Below are 21565 nucleotides of genomic sequence, written 5' to 3'. Positions count from 1 at the left end.
CCAGCTTTATGCAAGCCAAATACTCCTTCAGTTTGCGAGCAGTCCCATAGCAATCAAAGAAGAAGCACTAAAGCAATACAATCATGAATACAAGAGGCCCTTAAACACCACACAAATCAGCAAAGGATAACTAGCAGCCCCACTTACTTTGACAGCACTGTCTTTTATCAGTCATTTATCTTTTTTTTTTTTTTTTTTTTTTTTTAAACTTATTCTACTGACTGTACATCAGCTGATAAAATTAGCAGGTTTAACTGCCCGTGCTACACGTCCTGCATTTGGTACAGAAGTTAGCAATGTCATTTCATAAGCCCTGCCACAACCAGGAAGCAAACTGTTTGCTGTGCTGATGCCCTTCCTTCCTGAACAAACAAGGCTGCCAGGTAAACAGACACAACAGCATCATAATGCACTCCTGTGTATCTGCCAACACAGGAGAGGACAGCAGCCCTCACGCTGAGAACTGTCACTAGCAGCAATGCTGCAGTGATCCTTCCTCTTTCTGTGCACAGCTAAGGCAGGTAGGGACATGAGGATGGGCAGCCCAGCAGGCTCCCTTTACCCTGCATCTCTTTTTTTTTTTTTGGACTGGCATTTGGGACAAGAAGACTCACAGCCCAGAAGAGTCAGATACTACAACTGCCCTGGCACAGGTTGACCAACAACCCCAGCCCTGGTGCATGCTGCTTTTATACCACAGAAAAATCCATGCAAGACCAAACCCCTACTGCACCAAAGAGGAAGCAAAGCAAACCTAAGAAACACCTCCTAACCTCAGGGACTTCTGCAGTTTGACTTTACATAAGGTCAAAGAAGAAACAATCATCACCTTTCACTCCAAATTCCCACAGTTCTTCCCACAGCTGTAACCATAGAAGAAAAAATAAAATCTGAACCTAGCCTGGCACGTGAAAGTCATGGAAATTTCACCCAGTGGCAAAAACAGTGACAGCTGGAGCTGGGAAGCATAGGAGCAGCAGCTGAACAACCTGGCTGAACAGACTGGTAAGAGCTTCCTCCTGAACCTCACTACTACTGAAAATCAGATAGAAAATATCAGACCTCCACCCAAGAGTCCAGCACACTTACTTGCTCCTCAATTCCTGGACTAGAAACCATGTACACCTGATTGCAGCTTCATGTGCTTGTGCTCTACAAGCTAATGGCAACCTACTTGAGCAAAATCCACAGTTCAAATTTCAGCTACCACCAGATAAGATCTTAGTTTTGCAACTTAAAATATTTTTTTCAAAGAGAAACAGTTCAAACAGTAGTTCTTTAAACCTTTCCTGATTTGGAGTTGTGTTGCTTTTGAATAAATAAACTGAACAGAATGCAGCTACATCCATGGGATCTGTGGGGCAGTTTTCAACCGCAATAAAGTTAAAAATAGAAATGTTCAATGCTCATCTTACCATTGCTGGGAAAAAGCTCTCCCCCACTGCTTTTCTTTAAAAGAAACTACATTCTCTGCAGACTCGGTTTAAAAGACAGGAGCAGCTGTATACCTGGGCTTATACACCAGAACTCCAGGTTGCAGCGTGGCCATATTGTAAGAATTATTCCCCAAACCCTTTACTAAACTGCAGTTAAACACATGTAGAGGAAAAGTGTCTCTTACAGAACTAGATCATAAGATTAAAAATACCCAGACAGAAATTAAAATGTAATTAACTTGTACTCTGATAGCCTTTCACTTTCCCTCATCTGAAGGAAAACTAAAGCAGCTAGTGCAAAGATCAGCTTTGCACTTTGCAATATGAAGCACCTCTCAGGAGCTCATGAGGAGACACATGAATATTGATTTTTACCAAGAAACACTGACAGCAAACTCCAGTCTACTGGAGTATGGAAATCCCACTCATGTCTGATGAGTCACCTTTTCTTAATGCTCTAGAGGACTGGGAAATGAAACACTTTAAAATTGAGTTTTAAAACGTATTTCTAATACAACTTACCTGAAGCTTTGCTAGCTGAGCTGTGCGAGACACTATTTTGTTGTAGGGATCAACAATTTTGGCTCTGATTCTGAAAATAAGAAGTTTATTTATGGAAGTATTAATAAATAGCACACGAGAACAAGTAAGCACGCAGACTTTCTAATCACATCATGAATGACATACCTATCAACAGTACTTTGTAGAGCACCAATTCTGGTCTGCATCATTTGGAGAACACCTGCAAAATAAAGCAGATGTTTTACAAGTAACACTCATGATATGAAGAATACTTCTTTCTATAATTGGCATCTACAGCAGACTACTTCTGTATTAAAAGAAAAAACAACCCCCCTTTATAACAAAATGTTCAAAGATATTGAAATGATTGAGACACAGAGTATTTAGAAATAAACTGAGAAGGTAATAAGCAATTACTGACCACTACTACTACAAAAAAAACCAAAATCCTGCCGAAGATGCATTGTTCTGGAATTCATCAGATGTTAAGCTTCCCATAATATCTAGAGTAATGCTGTTTTCTAAAAGAATGATGATCAGGACTGATGTTCAGAGGCATATAACCCAATACAAACACCTGAGCATGATATAAAAAAGCACCACAAGTTATTTAACAAGGGAACTACACAGATCAGAGAAACCAGCAGGCACGGAGAAGTGAGAAGCAATGCCATTTCAAGGTTTTCTTCCTGTGCATTAGCACCTTTAGCAAAAAAAGTAAGGTATGTCATTGGGAAATCATCTAATTTAGATTACAAACAGAGCAAGCTACACCAATCTTGTTTGTTCCAGATTAGTTTGGAAAAGCAGCACAAAGGGGAACCCACAAGCACAGTCATTCTTTCCTTGCTAAATTGCAAACAAAGCAGTCAAGGGTAATAGTCACTTTTGCAATACAGAATCAGCCTGCTGACAATTTAATTAAGTTACACAGACACAGACCTATGAATTTATTTTTGTTTCAATTCTTGTTAGCACTCTCAAACATCCTCTGTTTCTGTAAAGCCTTCATCAAATTGAACAAAGCTATCATATGATACAGAAAGACAGAATTATTAACTTGGCTTATTGATAGATTCAGGAGTCCTATTATATTTATAAATGGAATGGCAGGCATGTAATCCTCATGGATAAAAAGATGAAGATATGAAAGACAGAGAAAAGATGTCACAGTGGGCTGAATTTTCTACTCTACACTCAAAAAGGGGACAGCAAGTACCACGACATTGTTACATCTATGACTGTTGCACCCTTGACAGCAATGTAACATTCCTCTTGACAAAAGGCACTGTTAGGATGGCTGAAAAGGTGATCTACGCTCTGCGTCTGCTACATGAGATACTACCTAACCTATCCCAAGCTAGCAGGTAATTGAAGATATCTGGTGAGCTGCTTATAGAAACGCAACCAGAAAAGAGTATTTATACCAAACCAGTGTACCATTAGCAGAGTGTACAGATCTAAAGGAAAAAAAGAAGTTCCTGGGAATTTACTCTACAAGTTTGGTTAATTAATTTGAAATCTTTAGAGATTCACATATCCAAATGACTATGCATGCTGTGAGTTATGCCAAGAAAGTAAGCAGATGAAGATTACTAAACTAAGCACATGAAGACACTCTGAGCTCCATATTTCTAACTTCATAATTAAATTTCCTATTAACATTTCTCTTTTCTTTTACTTATGGATATTGACTGATTGTTTCTACAGTGACCACATGTAGCCCGAACACCACAGAGAGAAGCAGGTTTTGCAATACTTAAAATATCATCTGTGTTTGCATAGAACTGTGGTTTCAACTGATGCCTTAAGTGTCAAAAAAATGTCAGGGTGAGAGCCCTCCATGTTTCTCTTTCAGAAGAGAAGGGACCTCTTATGGAGAATAACACTGCATCAGTGGAAAACAATCAAGAATTTTTATGCAGATTCCATTTTATTTCAACTTTTGTTTATCAGCTTTCTGCTAAATAATGCTTTATTTATTACACCTCACCTACAGAAATATTTTAATTCTGAATAGCTGTTTTGAAGTACTTCACTCTTGCTTCAGAGCAGTTTTAAGCAGGAATGCCATCTGAAAGAATCATGACTTCTGAACACAGAGTTCCACAGAACTGTGGAAAATGATCAGAATAAACAGGGAGATGATCATTATGCAGATAATAGATTCCTTGTCTGGAGGATAAATAGATTTCACACTTCCTATGCTTTAATTTTCCAACTGTTTAAAAATATATTTGGGGATTATCACTGCTAGATTAAATATGCATTTTCTCTATTTTTAAATCTTCATGTAAATGTTAGTAATGTTAGTTGAATAGTGTATGCAATACTTCACAAAGGCTTGGGAGGTACAATAACCATCAGCAACCAGAAACTCTCTGGTTATGACATAACTTAAAAGCAGAAGAAAGAAGAAAGGTGGGTTACTTGATTACTAGAGTAGGTGGGGAAGGAGATATGCTTGAATCCCATGGTACATGCAAACAGGCATATTGTAAAGGAAATATCTTTCTGCACAAAAACAAAACAAAAGCTACCAACTCCCACATATGAAGTTCCCAACAAGTGTCACAAAGCAGAATGGCTGGTCTAATGTGCACCAAGGAGAAGAATCATATTCCGTAATCAGTTTTCTGTACACATTTCACAGTTTCTAAGTGAAGTATTTACAAGTCAGCAATTTATTTTAAAAGTCAGAACCCAATCAGTGGAATGACAGAAGTGTATGGATTTAATCTAGCAGCTTCTTACTAGAAAGAAAAATCTCAGTGTTCCAGTGCAGTTATGATTACGTGTTAATGCCTCTTCAGTTAAGATCTGCAAACCATGCAACGTGCACATGCAGAATTTACAAACTTGGTACTGATGTTCACAGATATTGCAATAAAATTAGGCTTATTTATTTAAAAAAGGTATTAAAAGGTTAATAAGACTTGATTGCTAAAGTTGCTTAGAACAGATTATTAAGTTTTTTGCCTATGGAATAGTTACTCCAGAGAAACATCAGTCAAATCTTCTCCCAGGAGCTCCATCTGCTGACGTAAAAGAAAAAGAAAAAAAAAAGCTGCCACAACTTCTCAGTTGTAAGATCTGCAGCTGCTTCATTATTAACCAAAGTGAATGACCTTCCCATGTAGAAACTAAAAATGCTCCCCTGTTCATAGAAATCAGTGAGCATTCAGTAGATGGATCTCACCTTCTAGGGATTCAATTCCAGTTGCTTGAGCCAACAGATCTTCATGTCTTGCAACAACCTTTAAAAACAAAAGAGAGAGAAAAAATAGAAACAATGACATAAGAACAGAGATGTGTGCCTGAAAGGGGTATCAAAATATTATCATCATATTTCCTTAAACAGATCCAGAAAAAAGCAGATGAAAGGATTTTCAGAACTGTTTTGATTCACAAAATGGTAAGCTCAAAATGGGAGAGTCAGATATTGCAGCATAGTTGATGTACTAATATAAGTCAGAAAAACAATCAATCATGTTTCAACACACACTGATATCTAACAATAACTGTAAGTGTAAGCTTAATAATAACACAGTAATAACGTATATTCCCATTTTTAATGTTTTCATTTGTATTTATGACATTTAGAAACTAACTTCCGAAGAATTTACCATTGCAGGGGGAACAGTTTTTCTAACCAAGCACAAATGTATCACGCACACTCACAGCCAGGTCGATGGGATTTGCAGTGTCCATTTGGATTTTATCACTCAGCCTTTGACTATCCAAATTTAAATTCCTTTTGAAGGCGTGGAGGTGTATTAGCACAGGTTGTGTTTGCCCAGTTAAAATTAAGGACTAAATCCCAGGCTACTAACCAGCACAGGACAAGTCGTGCACTGTCTTTTCACAACCATCATGCCAAAAGACAGGGAAGTTTTTCTGATAGCCCATATGATCTTTTGGAGACAGTCAGGGAACCCTTACAAGGAATAGCGGAACCTCCACGCACAGAGACTGAATGCAGACACTGAAAGCAAAACAGCTTACAGCTCCTTGAGGGGGACTACATGGAGTTAGTATCACATGCACCGCTCTTTTTACTTCAAGCTGTACCTTCAATTACCAAGCAACGTCAAAAGCAAAGATCATTGGACTAATCAGCTTTTAATCACTTCATCGACCACCCCTGAGCACCAGGCATGCTTTACACTTACTTGTACGTGAAGCTCTTTATCCAGCTGGCTGATACCTTGGGCAAGCTTTGCGAGCTGCTCAGCTATCACCGCCTGATGGATCGACTGCGACGTGTAAGCTTTCACATCAAAGTCCTCTCTGAAGAAGTCAGCATAACACTCTGAAAAACGATTCAGATGTTATCTTCACACTTCAAACCAGTCGCACCGAGGGACGATCTACAGGAGGCAGCGCTCAGACCGCCGGTTCCTCCAGCTGGAACAGCGCACATCCCGTACCCGCGCAACGTGGCACGGGAGGCCGGTCTGAGAACAGACTGCAATCAAAGCGAGTCCGCGCGGCAAAACCCGCAACTTCATGGAACCGTACCGTGTCTTACAACGGGGCCAACTTGTGCTGCGTAAGGAAACTATACTCCGGTGGTGACTTTTAACGAAGTAAGACGCGTGCTACTTTGTGCAAAGGGCAGGTTAGGCTCACTGACACCTGCGCGCCTCCCGCCGGCACACATCTCCCCTCAGGAGCGGCTGACGCGGGCAGCGGGCTGCAGCTGGGCAGCACAGCGCAGGAGCGGGGCCCGCCATCCCGCTCCCCTCCGCCCCACAAACTTTCTGCGACGCGACACCTCGGAGGCCCGATGCCCCGCTCATCCCGGCCTCCGACCGCCACCAGAACCGCGCCTCACCGTCCGCCTGCAGCTCTGCCAGCGCCGGGGCCGGTGCTCCACCGCCCGCTTCCTCCATGCCGCCCGACGGAGCCTGCCGCGCGTCACTGCCCGGCGGCGGCGCGCGGCGATGATGGCAAAGAGAGCGACGGGGCGGGGCAGGACGCGGCGGGGCTGTGAGGGGAGCTTGCTATACATGAGCGGGGACGTGGCAGAACGCGAACGATGGTCGGCGACGGACCCGGCGGGCCTGTTTCGGGCTGGGCACGTGGTGAAGATGTGTGCCCCGATGGTCCGCTACTCCAAGTGAGTCACTGCTGGCGGCGCGCGTGCTGTGGGGCGGGCGGTGTGACGGGACGGTGGGCGGGCGGCCGGGAGCCTTCTGGGGTTGTTCAAGGGCGCGACGGACGCGGACGCGTTTGATTATGGTTCTATTTACACAGCCCCGCAGCGCTGCGTTTAAGAGCGGCGCTTCAGAGCGGCTCACGAGGCGAATGTCCGCTCTGTGTGGCCGTGCTGTCCCTGTCCCCGCAGGCTGGCGTTCCGCACTCTGGTCCGGCGGTACGGCTGCGAGCTGTGCTACACCCCCATGGTTGTGGCGGCCGACTTCGTGAGGTCAGCCAAAGCCAGGGACAGCGAGTTCACAACAAACAGAGGTAATGCTGGGAAATACGCTGCTGCATTCTTGGAATGTTTTATGTATCCTGGCTTGTATCAGAAATAATCCAGCCAGCAGGACAGGTGGGTGATCATCCCTCAGCAATTGGCACTGGTGGGGCTGCACCTCATGGGCTGTGTTCAGTTGTGGGATTCTCACTACAAGACAGACACGGAAGCCCTGCAGTGTGTCCAGAGAAGGGCAGCGGAGCTGTGAGGGGTGTGGAGCACAGGAGTGATGGAGAGCGGCTGAGGGAACTGGGATGGGTCAGTATGGAGAAGAGGAGGCTCAGGGGAGGCCTTATTGCTCTCTGTAACTGCCTGAAAGGAGGTTGTGAGGAGGTGGGGGTCAGCCTCTGCTCCCATGTAACAGTAGCAGAATGAGAGGGAGCAGCCTTAAGTTGTGCCAAGGAGGGTTCAGTTTTGATATTAGGAGAAATTTCTTCTCGTGCCAAAGCACTGAAACAGATTACACATTTTCCACACCCCAAACTACTTCATCTTCCCTTACCACTGCAGTTTTATTGCTGAGCATGGCATTACATGATATGAAATATTCCTTTGGCCAGCTCTAGACCTGTTCACTCCCAGTTCCTTGCCCACCTCTGACCTATTTGCTGGGGGGAAATAGGTACACAGGTAAAAAATTAGTTTTGAACTGCCATCGCTGTTCAGCAAAAGTGGAAGCACTGTTGTATTATCAGCAATGTTTTTTGCCACAAAATTCAAAACACAGTACTATATAAGCTGCTGTAAATAAGGTTACTTGCATTCCAGCCAGACCCAATAAAAGATCATCATAGAATCAAAGAATGGTTTGGGCTGGAAGGGACCCTTAAGATCAGCTAGTTCTAACCTCCTGCTGTAGACAGGGACACCTCCCTGTAGACCATGTTGCTCAAAGCCCCACCCAGCCTGGCCTTGAATGCATTCGCAGCCTCCCTGGGCAACCTGTTCCAGTGTCTCACCACCCTCACAGTAAAGAATTTCTTCCTAATATCTAGTCTAAATCTACCCTCTTCCAGAGTAAAACCATTTCCTCTTGTCCTGTCACTTCCTGCCCTGATAAAAAGTTCCTCCTCAGCTTTCATCTAGGCTCCTTTCAGCTACTGGAAGGCTGCTATAAGGTCTCCTCAGAGCCTTCTCTTCTACAGTCTAAAGAGCCCCAGCTTTTTCACCCTGTCCTTGCAGGGGAGGTGCTCCAGCCCTCTGATTATCTTTGTGGTCCTCCTCTGGACTGTTCCAAGAGCTCCACGTCTTTGTGTCATGGGCTCCAGAACTGGATGCAGTACTCCAGATGGTGTCTCACAAGAGCAGAGTAGAAGGGCAGAATCACCTCTCTTTCCCTGCTGATCATGCTTCTCTTAATGCAACCAAAGATATGGTTGGCCTTCTGTCTGCTCACAAGGCTCATAAGGTTCTAATGCCAGCAGTTGCTGCTTCTTGTATATATCAGAGATGTATGCTTAACCCATTACCAGATATTTTCTGATTTCTAACAAAAATGAGAGGGTTTGTAAAGGGGAAAAGATGAATAGATCAGACATATAATATGGGAATTGATAAGAGAAACAATTTTAAATTATCAGGTGGTAAAATGGAAGGTGGGCTCCTTGAGATCTCAGAAGACTGATAGAAGGAGCAAAGGGAGTCCAGAGAATAGAAGCACAACCAGGATTCGTAATGAGAAGCCAGGCTTCAGACACGATATAGAAATGTAACCTGAACAGACTAAATATATATATATTATACATTATTATTATATATTTTATAAATATATGTGTGTATATATATATAAGGAGCTATACAGAGCCCTGGCTAGGTAAGGGAGAAAAGTAGTATAGAACAAAATCACAGAATATCTCAAGTTAGAAAGAAGCCATAAGGACCATTGAGTCCAACTTCTGGCTACACACACCACCACCTGAAAATCCGACCATAAATATATGGGAAGAGATAACAGTACGGATACAGATCAGCTGGCATGAAGTGGTTGTAGGAGAGAAGTGGAACAAGGAACACATAAGCTTGGGCTACAACTAGAGGAATGGAGAAAGCACTGCTAAAATGCTAATATGATTGGCCTGTAGGATCTGCAGAAGGTAATGATTTCATCTGTTCATGCCACTCAGTGAATGGTTTTGTAAGTGTATATGTAATAGTAGTAGAACTATAATCTGTGATTTCATGCATTATTTCAATACAACAGGTCATTTATAGGAAAGAATCCCATTGGGAAGCACAGGTAGACTCTTATTAATGGAGTGCAACTTAGAAGAAAGCTTTAATTTTTTTTGTTATTCAAAATAAACAAATAAGAACATAACTGATATATACAGCTCAGAGGTCCGCAGAGCCACTGTTCCACCCTTTGCATCTGTTTATACTTTTGATCTTCACAATGTCCTGTAAAGTTCTATGGATTGGCTTTTGGCAATAATGGAATGGGGAAAGAGGAAATTCTCACTGTTTGCTGTAACCTTGTCCCCGGTTGACAAGGAGCGCAGGATGAAATGTTCTGGTATTGTAAGTAACATCTTTTCCCTACTCACCTCTTTTATGCTGGCCTTAATTTTACAGCCTCCAAAACCATTCTCCCTCTAACAGCTTAGCCAGAATAACAGTATTTACATTATTAGCATTTATGCTTTTAACAAATAGCTCCATAACTGACTGTAAAATCTTAATATTGATTTGTTTAATTTTCTGGGCATTTTTTACTCTAATGAGCAGAGTAGGTTTGGAGCCTGCAATTGTAATTTTTGCTCTGTTTTTTTGCATTGACATTTGGCATTGACATTTCTTTGTTGTGTATTTCTAAAATAGTGATAGATGTTCCCTGTGGCTGCTGCTAAGAATTTAATTAGTATTTGATTTAGCATTTTTATTACTTAATACTTAGCTGAAAAACAAGGAGCCTGGGATTATTCCAGTATATTAGCTGTATCAATTTAAATCTTTTCAGTTAGAGCACTGTCTAAATGGACACTGTTTTGAAAATACAAAAGGGATTTTTTGTGGCATGCTAGAGTTTTAAGTAACTTACAGAAGTTTCTTAACAAAGGATACTGCTGCCATTACTGACTTCAATTCCATTACTTCAAGAATTCTGTAATTTCCACTAAGACAGGAAATCTTCAGAAGCATTTGCGGTCTGTTCTGTACCGGAGGTACACGTGCTGTGTGCATTTGTTGGCTCTTTTCTTTCCATTGGTGCTCAGATATTTTTCTTACCCTGTTCTCCACCCCTCTTAACTGCAGCAGTCGTTTATTTGGAAAGTAACTGCTAATACTGAGATATTTTTAGATGCCTTTAATGTAATGCAGTAGGTGTCAAAGAGGAGAGCCTGTTCCAAATGACCATCTGGCTCTCTGCAGGAGCTTCGTAGATCACAAATAGTTCACCAGACCCACTCTGAGGAGCACTGATGCTTTGGTTTCCTATGAGAGAAAAATCTGTGAAAGCTGCCTCTGCCTATGTGTTCTCATTCCAGCTCTGCATGCTGGACAAAACCCAGCCGTGTTGGCATTGAAGCAAAAAAGGATCTGGAATAAGGAAGGGTAGAGTTTGTAGCTACTGAAAGCTGCCTCGGTAGTACGCTCAGTTTTCTGGTTCTTTAACAGCTTTTTCTGAGTCTGGACTTTTTGGAATATCAGCATGATCTGTGCCTTACATTTATTATTTATATATATATATATATATATATATTTATATATATTACTTCAGGAAGCTAAATTCTCTTGCCTTTTTTTTCTTTTTCTCTTAGAGCCTCCCTTTGGTTTGCTTAGTAATGTTATTCCTGTAAGACATCTTTTCTTCCTTCATTGTTGCTGTATTTTCACCATAAATGACTACATTAGATAGAAACAAGGACACTAGAAATCTTTGTTAATGATTATGTGTCATACACAGCTATAGCAAAACACAGCAATCTGTAAGCAGCCTGATACAACTGTGGAACAGATCATGTTTGAAGTGTAATTCTCTTCAGCAGGAAATGCTTTTTAGCAGCTCCAGAAAATATCCAGTGTGTTGTAGGCATCGTTGGAGTAGGTGTTTTCAGCAAGACAAGCAAGTAATCATACTTTCAGCACATTGTTCTGGTTTCATAAAGATTTTCATGTAAACAGGAGATTTATTTCAATAAGTTAAAAATAAATAATCTTTAAAATCCTATGTAGAGAAGGGAGACTTCTCAAAGCTACAGCTATAGTCAAAAGGAAGAGTTTGAGAGTTGATGTAGCACAGTGGTGAGTGATGAGAAAGTTTGCATCGGCCTATGCATAGGCAATGACATAGCATGAGGAGGCCTCTGGCAAGGCTCTGGCAGTGTTGTAGTCAGTTACAACAGAGTTCCTGTATCATATCCTGCCTGGAAAGGGATGGGTGTCTAGATTTGCAAATCCTTCTGGTTTGATCAAGGTGAAACAACACCCAGGGTCTGTGCATAAGAGGAAAAGACATAAACTGTAATAGGAGATACCCATAAAACAGTTATCCTGCATGCGTTGGCTCTCCTGCAATTCTATCTGTGCAGTTTTATAGGAAATTCAAGTAAGTTTTGGGTTAGAGCTTAAAGAAAGAAAAGGAGATCACCAGTTCTGGTCCCACATCAAGCGTGTTGACAAGGGGGCACAGAACAAAGGAGGGATGCAGCAGTGAGAAGGGCAAGGACAGCCCTTCAGCCATGTTTGTAGATGGATTCCAAGATGGATTGAGACACCACACACCAGTCAAATCAAAGCAAAGGGCACTGGGCCCCCTCCTGTGACCTGACCATTTCTAGGGTATTGCTTTGGGCTCTTCCAGGAGGGGCTGAAACATGGGTCAAATTAAGGGAAGAAACACCCAGCTCCTGCCTGTGACTTAACTGTCTATCAAAGTGGTGTCACTTTGAGAACACCTGGGGCTCCTCCCCTACAGCCTTCCTGTGGTACCAGCCTGTAAAATAGCTGAAAAAATCACTATCAGGAATGGAGCCATCGAGCACATTTGGTTCTGTACATACTTCTTGGAGTTCAGTACAGCAACTGGTGAGATTATGACAGTGCAGCTTACCTTCAAGATTTTATTTTAATAATGGTGCTGTCATGGGGAAAATAACCTAATAGAGAACAGATAGATTGTTTATGTTGAAGGTATGGTGGCACTAGTGATGTTCTTATTCAATTTGGTTTTAATGTTGAAGTGTTCTGGATCCGAGAAAACATACAATACAAAGAAACAACTGTAGAATTTTTTTTCCCATTATTAGTTTGTGAATAGTCTGAATTAAGAATGCTGCTTTTAAACAACCTGTTGATTTTGACAATTGTAAGCAAATATGTATCTGTTGACATTTTTAAGAAAGTTAAACACATTTAAGTAATGAAACATTCAAAAATTAGATGTTTTTTCTTGTTTTCAACCTCTAAATATCTTTTCATTGGAGCAGGTGACAATCCATTGATTGTTCAGTTTGCTGCTAAGGAAGCACAAGTTTTATGTGACGCTGCCCTTCTCGTCTGTCCTTTCGCAGATGGAATAGACCTGAACTGTGGCTGTCCTCAGAGGTAAAGATTGGAAAAAAATGGTTAAGTATGATTAAATTAATTTGAGAATAAAGGATGCTGGCCTTCATTTTCATATTCATTTCTGTCTTAATTTAAAAAAAAAAAAAAAAAAAAAAAATTGAGATTGAAATAGCTTTTTAACCTGTCAGAGTGAAATGTGTGTGTGGTAAGATGCTGTTCTGAATGTTCAGAGATGCCCATGGTCACCAGGTGTCTTTGCTGTCTTGCCTCTTTTAATTTCTGAGATACTGAAGGTCAGCTCAGAAATGAAGTGTCCATCTCTGTGATTTAGCAGCTGTAGCATTTGACTTCTTCCAGAAGAACTTTGCTGCAAATAATCCAGTGTTTTGAGAAATAGCATGGCAATTCCAAAATGATGAGCCACGTCCCTGCTGTCTCAGGCTTATGCAAGTGAAGAACAGTCTCTAAAATGTAATTATACAGATTATATTACTCATGAAGTGCTTAGCTGAATTCCCTCCATCTTTTATTAGGTTTGGAAATACAGTGAATTAGTGATAGTTTAAAAATTTTGTTTTGGCAGAATAATAATGCACAAATGAAGATTCTCACTAACTGCTTCAATTGAGAACCATTTATTGTACATTTGTCAGGCAATCTTTTTCTAAGTAAATCTCTCAAAAATAAATGTGGGACAGCAGGAGATAATATCATGGTACACGTACTTAATTTGTCTATTCTAATTAGTTATCTTGACTTAAAATTACAGTATTTGAGAAAAGAGTTCTGGAGACATTGGAGACTTCCAAATCTTGTGCATATTGATTTCAATATAGTAGAGCTGTGTGTATCTGCCTGTATAAGAAAAATTCTTTAAAGAAAAGAATGCTGCTGTTCAGTAAAAGCAAAAGGTTATCTCTTGCCAATCATAAGTAATTGTTGTCATTTGAAGGAAAAGATAATATTACTGAAATCAGATTCTTATTCCACTTCAATTGTGTTCCTTTCCAACACAAAGTAATTTTCTGTTCAGAAGAAAGCCATGACCCAATTGAGGGGAAATATCAAGCTATTTCTTTTATGTATGATCTAAGCCATTGTTAATTCAATGTTTATCTTCCTTGTAAGCCTGTTTTGTGGATAGAAAATTAAACAGATTCGTTACTTGTCCAAAATTATAACAGCAAAGCAGAAACTGAACCAGGATCTAAAAGCTGGTGTCACACCGCAAACATCAACTACATCAAACTACAGCCTTTATTATCTCTGCTTACTCAGCCACACATTCTAAAGGCTATAAGAAACTGATACATTTAACTGAAATTGATCTGCATTTTTCAATTGTAGAATACAAACGTTATTTTTCCTTTCAAAGATGGGCAATGGCAGAAGGTTATGGTGCCTGCTTAATAAATAAACCGGAGCTGGTTCAAGATATGGTGAGACATGTACGGAATCAGATCGACAATCCTGGCTTTTCAGTGTCTATTAAAATAAGGTATGGCTAACATACTCTTTGCAGAACATGGAAAAAGCCTTTTAATGTTTTTCAAAAGAAAGATGTTTGTGTAATAGTTACACTACAACATATGTAATTAATGCAATAGTACGAATTATTATAAGTTCCTTAAATGTGATGACTACTGGGATGTTTTGACTCCAGGTGGTAAGCAAATCTGGAGCAGGTTACCAGCCTCAGATGGTAGAACAAGCTCAGTCTTTGACTGCTTGCCCAGATACCAGAGTGGATGCCAGAATTTTATTGCAATCCAGAAGACATGGTAGTTCAAGTTAAAAGGTTTAGAATTCCATGAAATAAAAGCAATACGTAACCTATAACTATGTGGACTTACTCGTAACCTGCTGCTGTCTATAAAAGACAGATAACAGATCTGGGAACCAGTCCACACAGCTGCTGTAAGAACATGTTCTCCCTCCCTTCATCACTTTCTGAACTTGTATAAACCATTGATCTGTTTTACTTTCTGACATTTCAGCCACTATTTATCTTCTCATCCCATGGTGCTTTTGCATATTGTTGGTTAAGTTTCAACTCTGCTTGCAGTCTCTCAGAAAAGGAGAACTGTTATAAATTGGATTTTTTTTCCACAGTTATGCAAAGTAATGACAATTAATGTAGAATCGTGGGTACCCTTGCTTCATCTCTGTAAAATTTACCACAGATGCTTCAGAGATGGTATGTAACTGGGAAATGATAAATAGTGATTTCAATAAATTATACATCTTTATTAAGTATATATTAAATATATTTACCTTCCCACATTAGTAGTCTTTTTTTTTTTTTTTTTTTTTTTAACAAGTATTTATAGAAATCTCTGGTGACTCCTCTTCATGGAGAGCTTTTATACAGTTCAGGTAGCTTGCTAGCTAATGATTTAATTCCTCGGAATTTTAGGATACATGAAGACTTAAAAAAAACAGTAGACCTGTGTAAAAAAGCTGAAGCAACTGGAGTTTCATGGATTACAGTACACGGGAGAAATATAGAAGAAAGACATCAGCCAGTACATTATGATGCAATTAAAGTAATTAAAGAAAGCATGCACATACCTGTTGTGGCTAATGGAGACATCAGAACTTTAAAAGATGCTGAAAATGTTCATCACTTGACAGGAGCAGATGGTAAGATTAAACATATCCTACTTTCTAAGTAAATTGACAAATTAAATTTCTGAGTATTTATTTTAGCTAGAAGTAGGACGTTGTTTGCATCTTCTTCTCTGAGGAGACAAATTATTTATGGTATTTCAGATGCTTAATAAGTTCATAAACGGAATCTTGTAATTATCAGAGAACCAGAGCACTTTAGTCAAAGTCTCAAATAGATTTGAAAGGCAAACTACAAAAACTCTTTGTTTAATTATGCTTTCATCACTCAGTAGTGGAGTTGGTGGCGGAGTTTAAGGAGGATCAGACATCCATTCTGTTCATGGAGCTGATCATTTATTATAGAGCTGTAGATTTTGACTTGAAATCCTCTGCTTCCTGCAAATGGTAATGGGTTTCTTATAGTAAGAATATAGAGGGAGAAAGATAAACAAGCTGGATATTTAAAAAATAAATGGTTTACTTTCAAGTACATGGTGAAGCATTGCACTGTCTATTTATCTTGCCTTTACTGTGGTAAAATATGGAAGTGAAAAATTGCCCTGCAGTTATTTGCTTACAATAGATTCCTTCAACTGTCTGTGGTTTCAAGCCAACATTGAAGTTCAATATATATCTTGAAGAAGTTATCTGGATCTGCATACTTTGAGTCTTACAGTTAGAGCCTAACAGGGCAGAGCCAGTGTCATACCATGAGTCCATGTGGCAGGTTTCTATTGACATCGTCGGTGTTTTAAAAAAAAAACAAAACTATTTGCACCAAACTGCCATGCTGCTACAGTGGCTTTCACCCCAGATACAAAGCAGGAAGAAAATACATTAACAGAAAAGGATGTTCTTTTTGACTTTCTTGAACAATAAAGCATAAAACATCAAACTGTCTAACATATGATGGTTTAAGATACAGTAAGAACAAACCAGAAACTGCATATTTTTTGTTTTATGCAATCCTGGTTATTATTTTTTTTCATTTTTGGTCATGCTATTTTGTAGGAAGAGATTAAATGCGACAGATTATATGTTACAGTTCAGGAAAGCAATCACTTTTTCAAGAAATATTTCAGTAGAGTTTGGCTGGATTTATCTGACAATTTGGGAATATAGTTGCAAACGCATTGGTTTATTCAGAAAACAAACGCTTTCTGTAGAGTAGGAGCCATGAGATCTCTATCACTGAGACTTGAGCTGCTAATGGAAGAATGATTCCAGGTCAGTGAATCAGCTGAGTTGCGCTAAAATAACTTCAGCATTTTACTACTCCTGTGTCTTTACATCGTGATTATATGTTAAAGAATAGGCTTACATGTGTGTAGAAGATAAAAACAGAATAATATTGAGTTGCTGTTTAAAAAGTAGAAAAGAAGGGCTTCTTTTTTTGTGTGTGTTGCATCAGAATTTCTGGAAGGTTATGTCAACAGGTTAAATGAGCTGACAGATGGTGCAGGAGCTTGGGCTGTAAACTGATTTCTTTGATATAGATAAAATACTCACCCCTGTTCTCCCATTTCTTGTTCTAATGGATGCTATAAAGTAGGTGCTATAGAAGATGTAATGTAAAATTTAACTATAATGTAACTCACTGCTTTAATTTGCAATTTGAAGGTGTAATGGTGGCTCGAGGACTCTTAGCAAATCCAGCTATGTTTGCAGGATACGAAGAAACACCTTTGAAGTGCATCCAGGATTGGGTTGACATTGCTCTTGAGCATGGAACTCCTTTTACATGTTTTCACCACCACTTAATGTACATGATGGAACGGATAACTTCAAAACAAGAAAAGAAAGTTTTTAACATTTTATCAAGTACCTCAGCAGTTCTAGATTACCTGGGTCATCATTATGGTGTGTGTAGCTGAAAGCATTTCAGTTGTGTGCAAACTCGTTCTTTGCAATTGCTGACGTATTGCTACTTGGGCTTTTACTGATTAAATCCATAGCGCAGTGTAGATATTTTCAATACAGCTTGATTCTGAGGTTAGGCTGATAGTTTAGATTTTTAGTTTTTAGATCAGCATATTTAACTGAAGAAATATTCCACATTCCACAAACGTGTAATTCTATTTACATTGCATTACTGTACAGAGGATTGGCTGTTATGTGACTGCAGTGATTTAATTTATTTTTCACCAGAAAAATTTTTCACTTACAAGAGTAAGCAAAACTGAGGCCTTTTTCTAGTGGAACTCCCTAAAATCAGGACTACTACTACTAAATAACAACAAAAATGTATGACCAAAAGAATACAGAGGGACCAATTATAGAAATATTTGCTTTAACGGACATAAGATATAAGATGTGCTTTTAAATTTTAGTAGAATTTTCCAGCTTAAAGACTGTGAGACTTTGAAGCCCAGCGTTGTACCCTCTTAAATTAGATGTTCTTTTTGCAATCTAAAATCTTCCAGATTTATAACTTAGAAAAATTCTACCATTAATATAATGAAAGAAACCTGCAATACAAGATGACAGAAGGAAGGAAAGAATGAAACGAAGAGAATTTAAATCAAATATAGACCTGGATGGATCTAGCATATAAGACTTGAAAGTTCAGTGTAACCACATACAGTATTGGTTATCTACTACATAATAATCCTATGAAAGATCAAAATGCAGTCATCTACCAAACCAGAACTTTATAGGCCAAAGAAAAGCTGACAGATTCTCTCAGTAGGACTCCTGCATCCTTTCTGCAGGCATGTTGCTTATCAAAGCATGACGGCCGTTTCACTTTGGATCTTTGTATAGGAGGAAGACAGTGAAAATCAGAACAAGACAATAACATTGCACACCAGCTGCATTTGTTCTGCAAGGGAAATTTCACAAGCCTGTGCAGTACAATTATTTGTAATCAAATAATTTCTTTCCTTTCTATGTTTACACAGAAATTCATAGAAGAAATTGCTTAGTTTTTTTAACTGGTACTTTAATGCATATACAAATGAATGGTTCTAAATTTTCTAAATAAATTACTTGCTTTTGTATATGATTGCAATTTGTTTATTACAGTGTACATTATGACAACCTGGGGAAAGGGGTGTTGCTTTTGATGCTGTTCCCCTTATCCGTTGTTTAGATACCTACAGTCTTGCAGTATTCTTAATGCAGCGACTGAAAAGATTTACTTATTTTTCATAGAGAATATGTTCTGATTTAGGTATACAAATGAGTTAGAAAAGTGTGACCTGAGTCATCAAGTCTAGTTTGCTGTTTGAGACAGTGAAGTTTATACATCTCCTCTGATATGGGCTGTATTTCCAGTTCATCCAACTATAGTGCAGTACTCAGTTCTCTTCAGTTCTGAAAATGCCTTGAGTCTTCTGCTTCAAAATCAAAAACTACGAAATTGACTTGCATAAGAAATGGATTCTTTAGAGTATCAACGAGGTCCTGTGTTAGCATTTACTTAAGATTTTATGATACAGCAAATCAGTCGCCACGCGGATTAGAGGGAAAAAAAGAGATTCATTAGAATCAAAAACAGAAAAGCAAGGCTTTTTTTTTTTTTTTTTTTTTTAGTGGGGAAGTGGTATTTTTGAGGACTTGGAATACCTTGACCTATTTAGGAACTGAATACTTGATGATTTTGTAGGCAGCAGTTGTTGTGCCTGTGTGATATCAATCATAGAGATTTCTGCCTGAAGTACAAGACCTGGGTTGCAGTTAATATTGCTAGTAATTAAGAAGTGCTTGATCTGGCCAATTAAGTACCATAAAAGTCAATGAAAGTTTAGCGTCCTGTTATGTAGTAAAATGAATGGCTGTGGGCTAATTTGCGTGCCTCCTTGTCAGTTTGTCAGCATCCAAACACATTTCGTTGCTTTGACACCTTTGACACCTGCTGTAGGGAACCTGCTTTGGCAGGGGGGTTGGACTCGATGATCTCTGGAGGTCCCTTCCAACCCCTACAACTCTGTGATTCTGTGACACAGGATAAATTGCAAAATTTGAGTTTTAAAGCCATACTTTGAACAGCCTACACTGTTTGCAATGCACATTAAAGATATCCCCATGGCAGTTAATTATTTAACTTCCAGTTTTGCTTTAGAGTGCAGTTACGTTTCTTATCAGCCTTTTGAACATGGGAAAACTGAGCCAGTTTAAAGCCAGCAGATACATTCCTTCCTTAGTTAAAGTATTTGTAGCATCACCACGTCTTCCGTTTTCTAACTAATGTTCAATTTTCAAAAAGTTACTCCATTCTTACTCTCCTCGGCTACCTCAGACCTCATTCCAGGCTGGTGAGAATGCTCAGCAGCAGCAGTCAAAGCGCACAGCAGCCACTGCAGAGGGAGCCTTTCGCAGATCTTATGCAGCTCCTGGAGTGCCAGTGCAGACTCAGAGTCTCTGGCAGTGGGGATGTGCAAGTTTAGTCCTGTCAGTATGCAGCTAGCCTACTGGAGAGCAGTCTGCAGTGCTAGCACGCAGCTCAGAAAAGGAAACTGCTCTGGATTTAATGGAGAGAAAGTCTTTAATAACATTTTAATAGCTTCAATAAAGTATAATGGCAGTAGGCCAATAGCTAAAATGTAATAACCAGAATATATTAAGAGGTTATGTTTTATCTATGAGTTTGATTACATGTTTATGAAAACATGTTAGAAATGCTTCTTAAAACCCAGGCTGCTTTCACAGCGTAGATTAGATTGAAATCGCTGGTTGTATTCCTCTCCAATATTTGCTATGGATAAACAATTATTTGGGATGTAACCTTTCATACAGACATTGCTTGGCAGCAACTGGGAAAATGTTAACACACAGGCACAGTCCCAAAGCCACAGACCTGGGAAATTTAAGTGAGCTCTCAGACTGAGAGCAGCTGCAGTCAGCTCTGCTGATAACTGTTGATGCAGTGACTGCCTAACCATTTTACCTTCTGTGGATTTTTACTACTATTCATGCTATTTAACCTATGTCCTTTTGATGTAAATTTTTTTGGACAGAATTCCCAAAAGGAGCTCAGATAGTTGTGTCAAGAAGGCTGGTCATGCCCAGCTAGACCAGGTAACCCCTTCCCAAGCAGACAGATACCTGTTGGAGCTGCAGGCAAATGAGCTGAGCTGATTGCCCAGGGTGAAATTGCTGGATGTGACATGCAACAGCGTGAGAAGCTAAAAAAAGCTGCAGATAGCCCTGGGAGGGGTGGCTGGATTTCACTGGTGATTAAGTGGGAGTTACATGAAAAACAGCTGAACAACAGGAATAACCAAAGAGTGTTTGGAGTCCATTTGGGACTGGGAGCTTGCTGGGTTAATGGTGCCCAATAGCCAACTCACTACCTCAGTAGTACCATACAAGGCCAAGATTAGCTAAGTAAGGATATCAGAAATACTGAATGCGGGTATAGATTATGTATCTGTATTAGTTACAGACTGGGAACAACAGGGAAAAGAGATGAGGGGAAGGTTATCTGGGAGAAATAAGGGGAGTTGCAAGTGGCTAAGATGGCTGAGAAATCATAGAATCGTGTAATGGCCTGGGTTGAAAAGGACCATAATGATCACCTAGTTTCACCCCCCTGCTATGTGCAGGATTGCCAGCCACCAGACAAGCCTGGCTTTGAACGCCTACAGCAATGGGGCATCCACAACCTCCTTGGGCAACCTGCTCCAGTAGCAATGCAGGGACATACCACACTTAGAACCTTGCAATGCTGATGAAAAACACTGCACCCAAGACAGGGCAGAAAAGAACTTTCTGAAGGAATGTGGTTTTACTCATGAGGTCCAAACAAGCCTGCTGGACATTGTCTGAAACTTGTTTGGTAGATATTGTTGATATCTTTGTATGTTATAGAGTCATAGAATCCTAGAATATCCTAAGTTGGAAGGATCTATAAATATCATAGAGTCCAATTTCTGGCTGTACACAGCACCACCCAAAACCAGACCATACAAGAGAGTGTTGACCAGACTCTTCTTGAACTCCATCAGCTCAGGCTGTGCCCACTGCCCAGGGCAGCCTGTGCCAGGGCCCGAGCACACTCTTATGAAGA

At 39.9% G+C, this 21565-nt stretch overlaps 2 protein-coding genes across 2 annotated transcripts in view; one reads left to right on the top strand and one right to left on the bottom strand.

Moving 5' to 3' along the window:
* Positions 1-6853, bottom strand: part of COG5 (component of oligomeric golgi complex 5) — a gene marked incomplete at both ends in the record, with an annotated part of 182010 nt that extends 175157 nt beyond the window's left edge. The window contains 5 exons of the mRNA XM_079542014.1: positions 1959-2028; positions 2124-2178; positions 5158-5215; positions 6131-6270; positions 6796-6853. Coding sequence (XP_079398140.1) covers positions 1959-2028; positions 2124-2178; positions 5158-5215; positions 6131-6270; positions 6796-6853 — 381 coding nt within the window. The remainder of the gene's footprint in view (positions 1-1958; positions 2029-2123; positions 2179-5157; positions 5216-6130; positions 6271-6795) is intronic.
* Positions 6854-6970: 117 nt separating this feature from the next.
* On the top strand, positions 6971-17429 carry DUS4L (dihydrouridine synthase 4 like; the record flags this gene model as incomplete). Its single annotated transcript, XM_079538455.1, has 6 exons — positions 6971-7080; positions 7309-7430; positions 12867-12984; positions 14321-14443; positions 15362-15588; positions 17176-17429. The coding sequence occupies 6 exons, from the start codon at positions 6971-6973 to the stop codon at positions 17427-17429; spliced, it is 954 nt and encodes a 317-aa protein (XP_079394581.1).
* Positions 17430-21565: the final 4136 nt, after the last annotated feature.

The sequence above is a fragment of the Tetrao urogallus genome (assembly GCF_951394365.1).
Source record: "Tetrao urogallus genome assembly, chromosome: 1".
Classification (NCBI taxonomy): domain Eukaryota; kingdom Metazoa; phylum Chordata; class Aves; order Galliformes; family Phasianidae; genus Tetrao; species Tetrao urogallus.
Note: the sequence above shows the minus strand (reverse complement) of the source record. Positions and strands in the feature narration are given on the sequence as shown.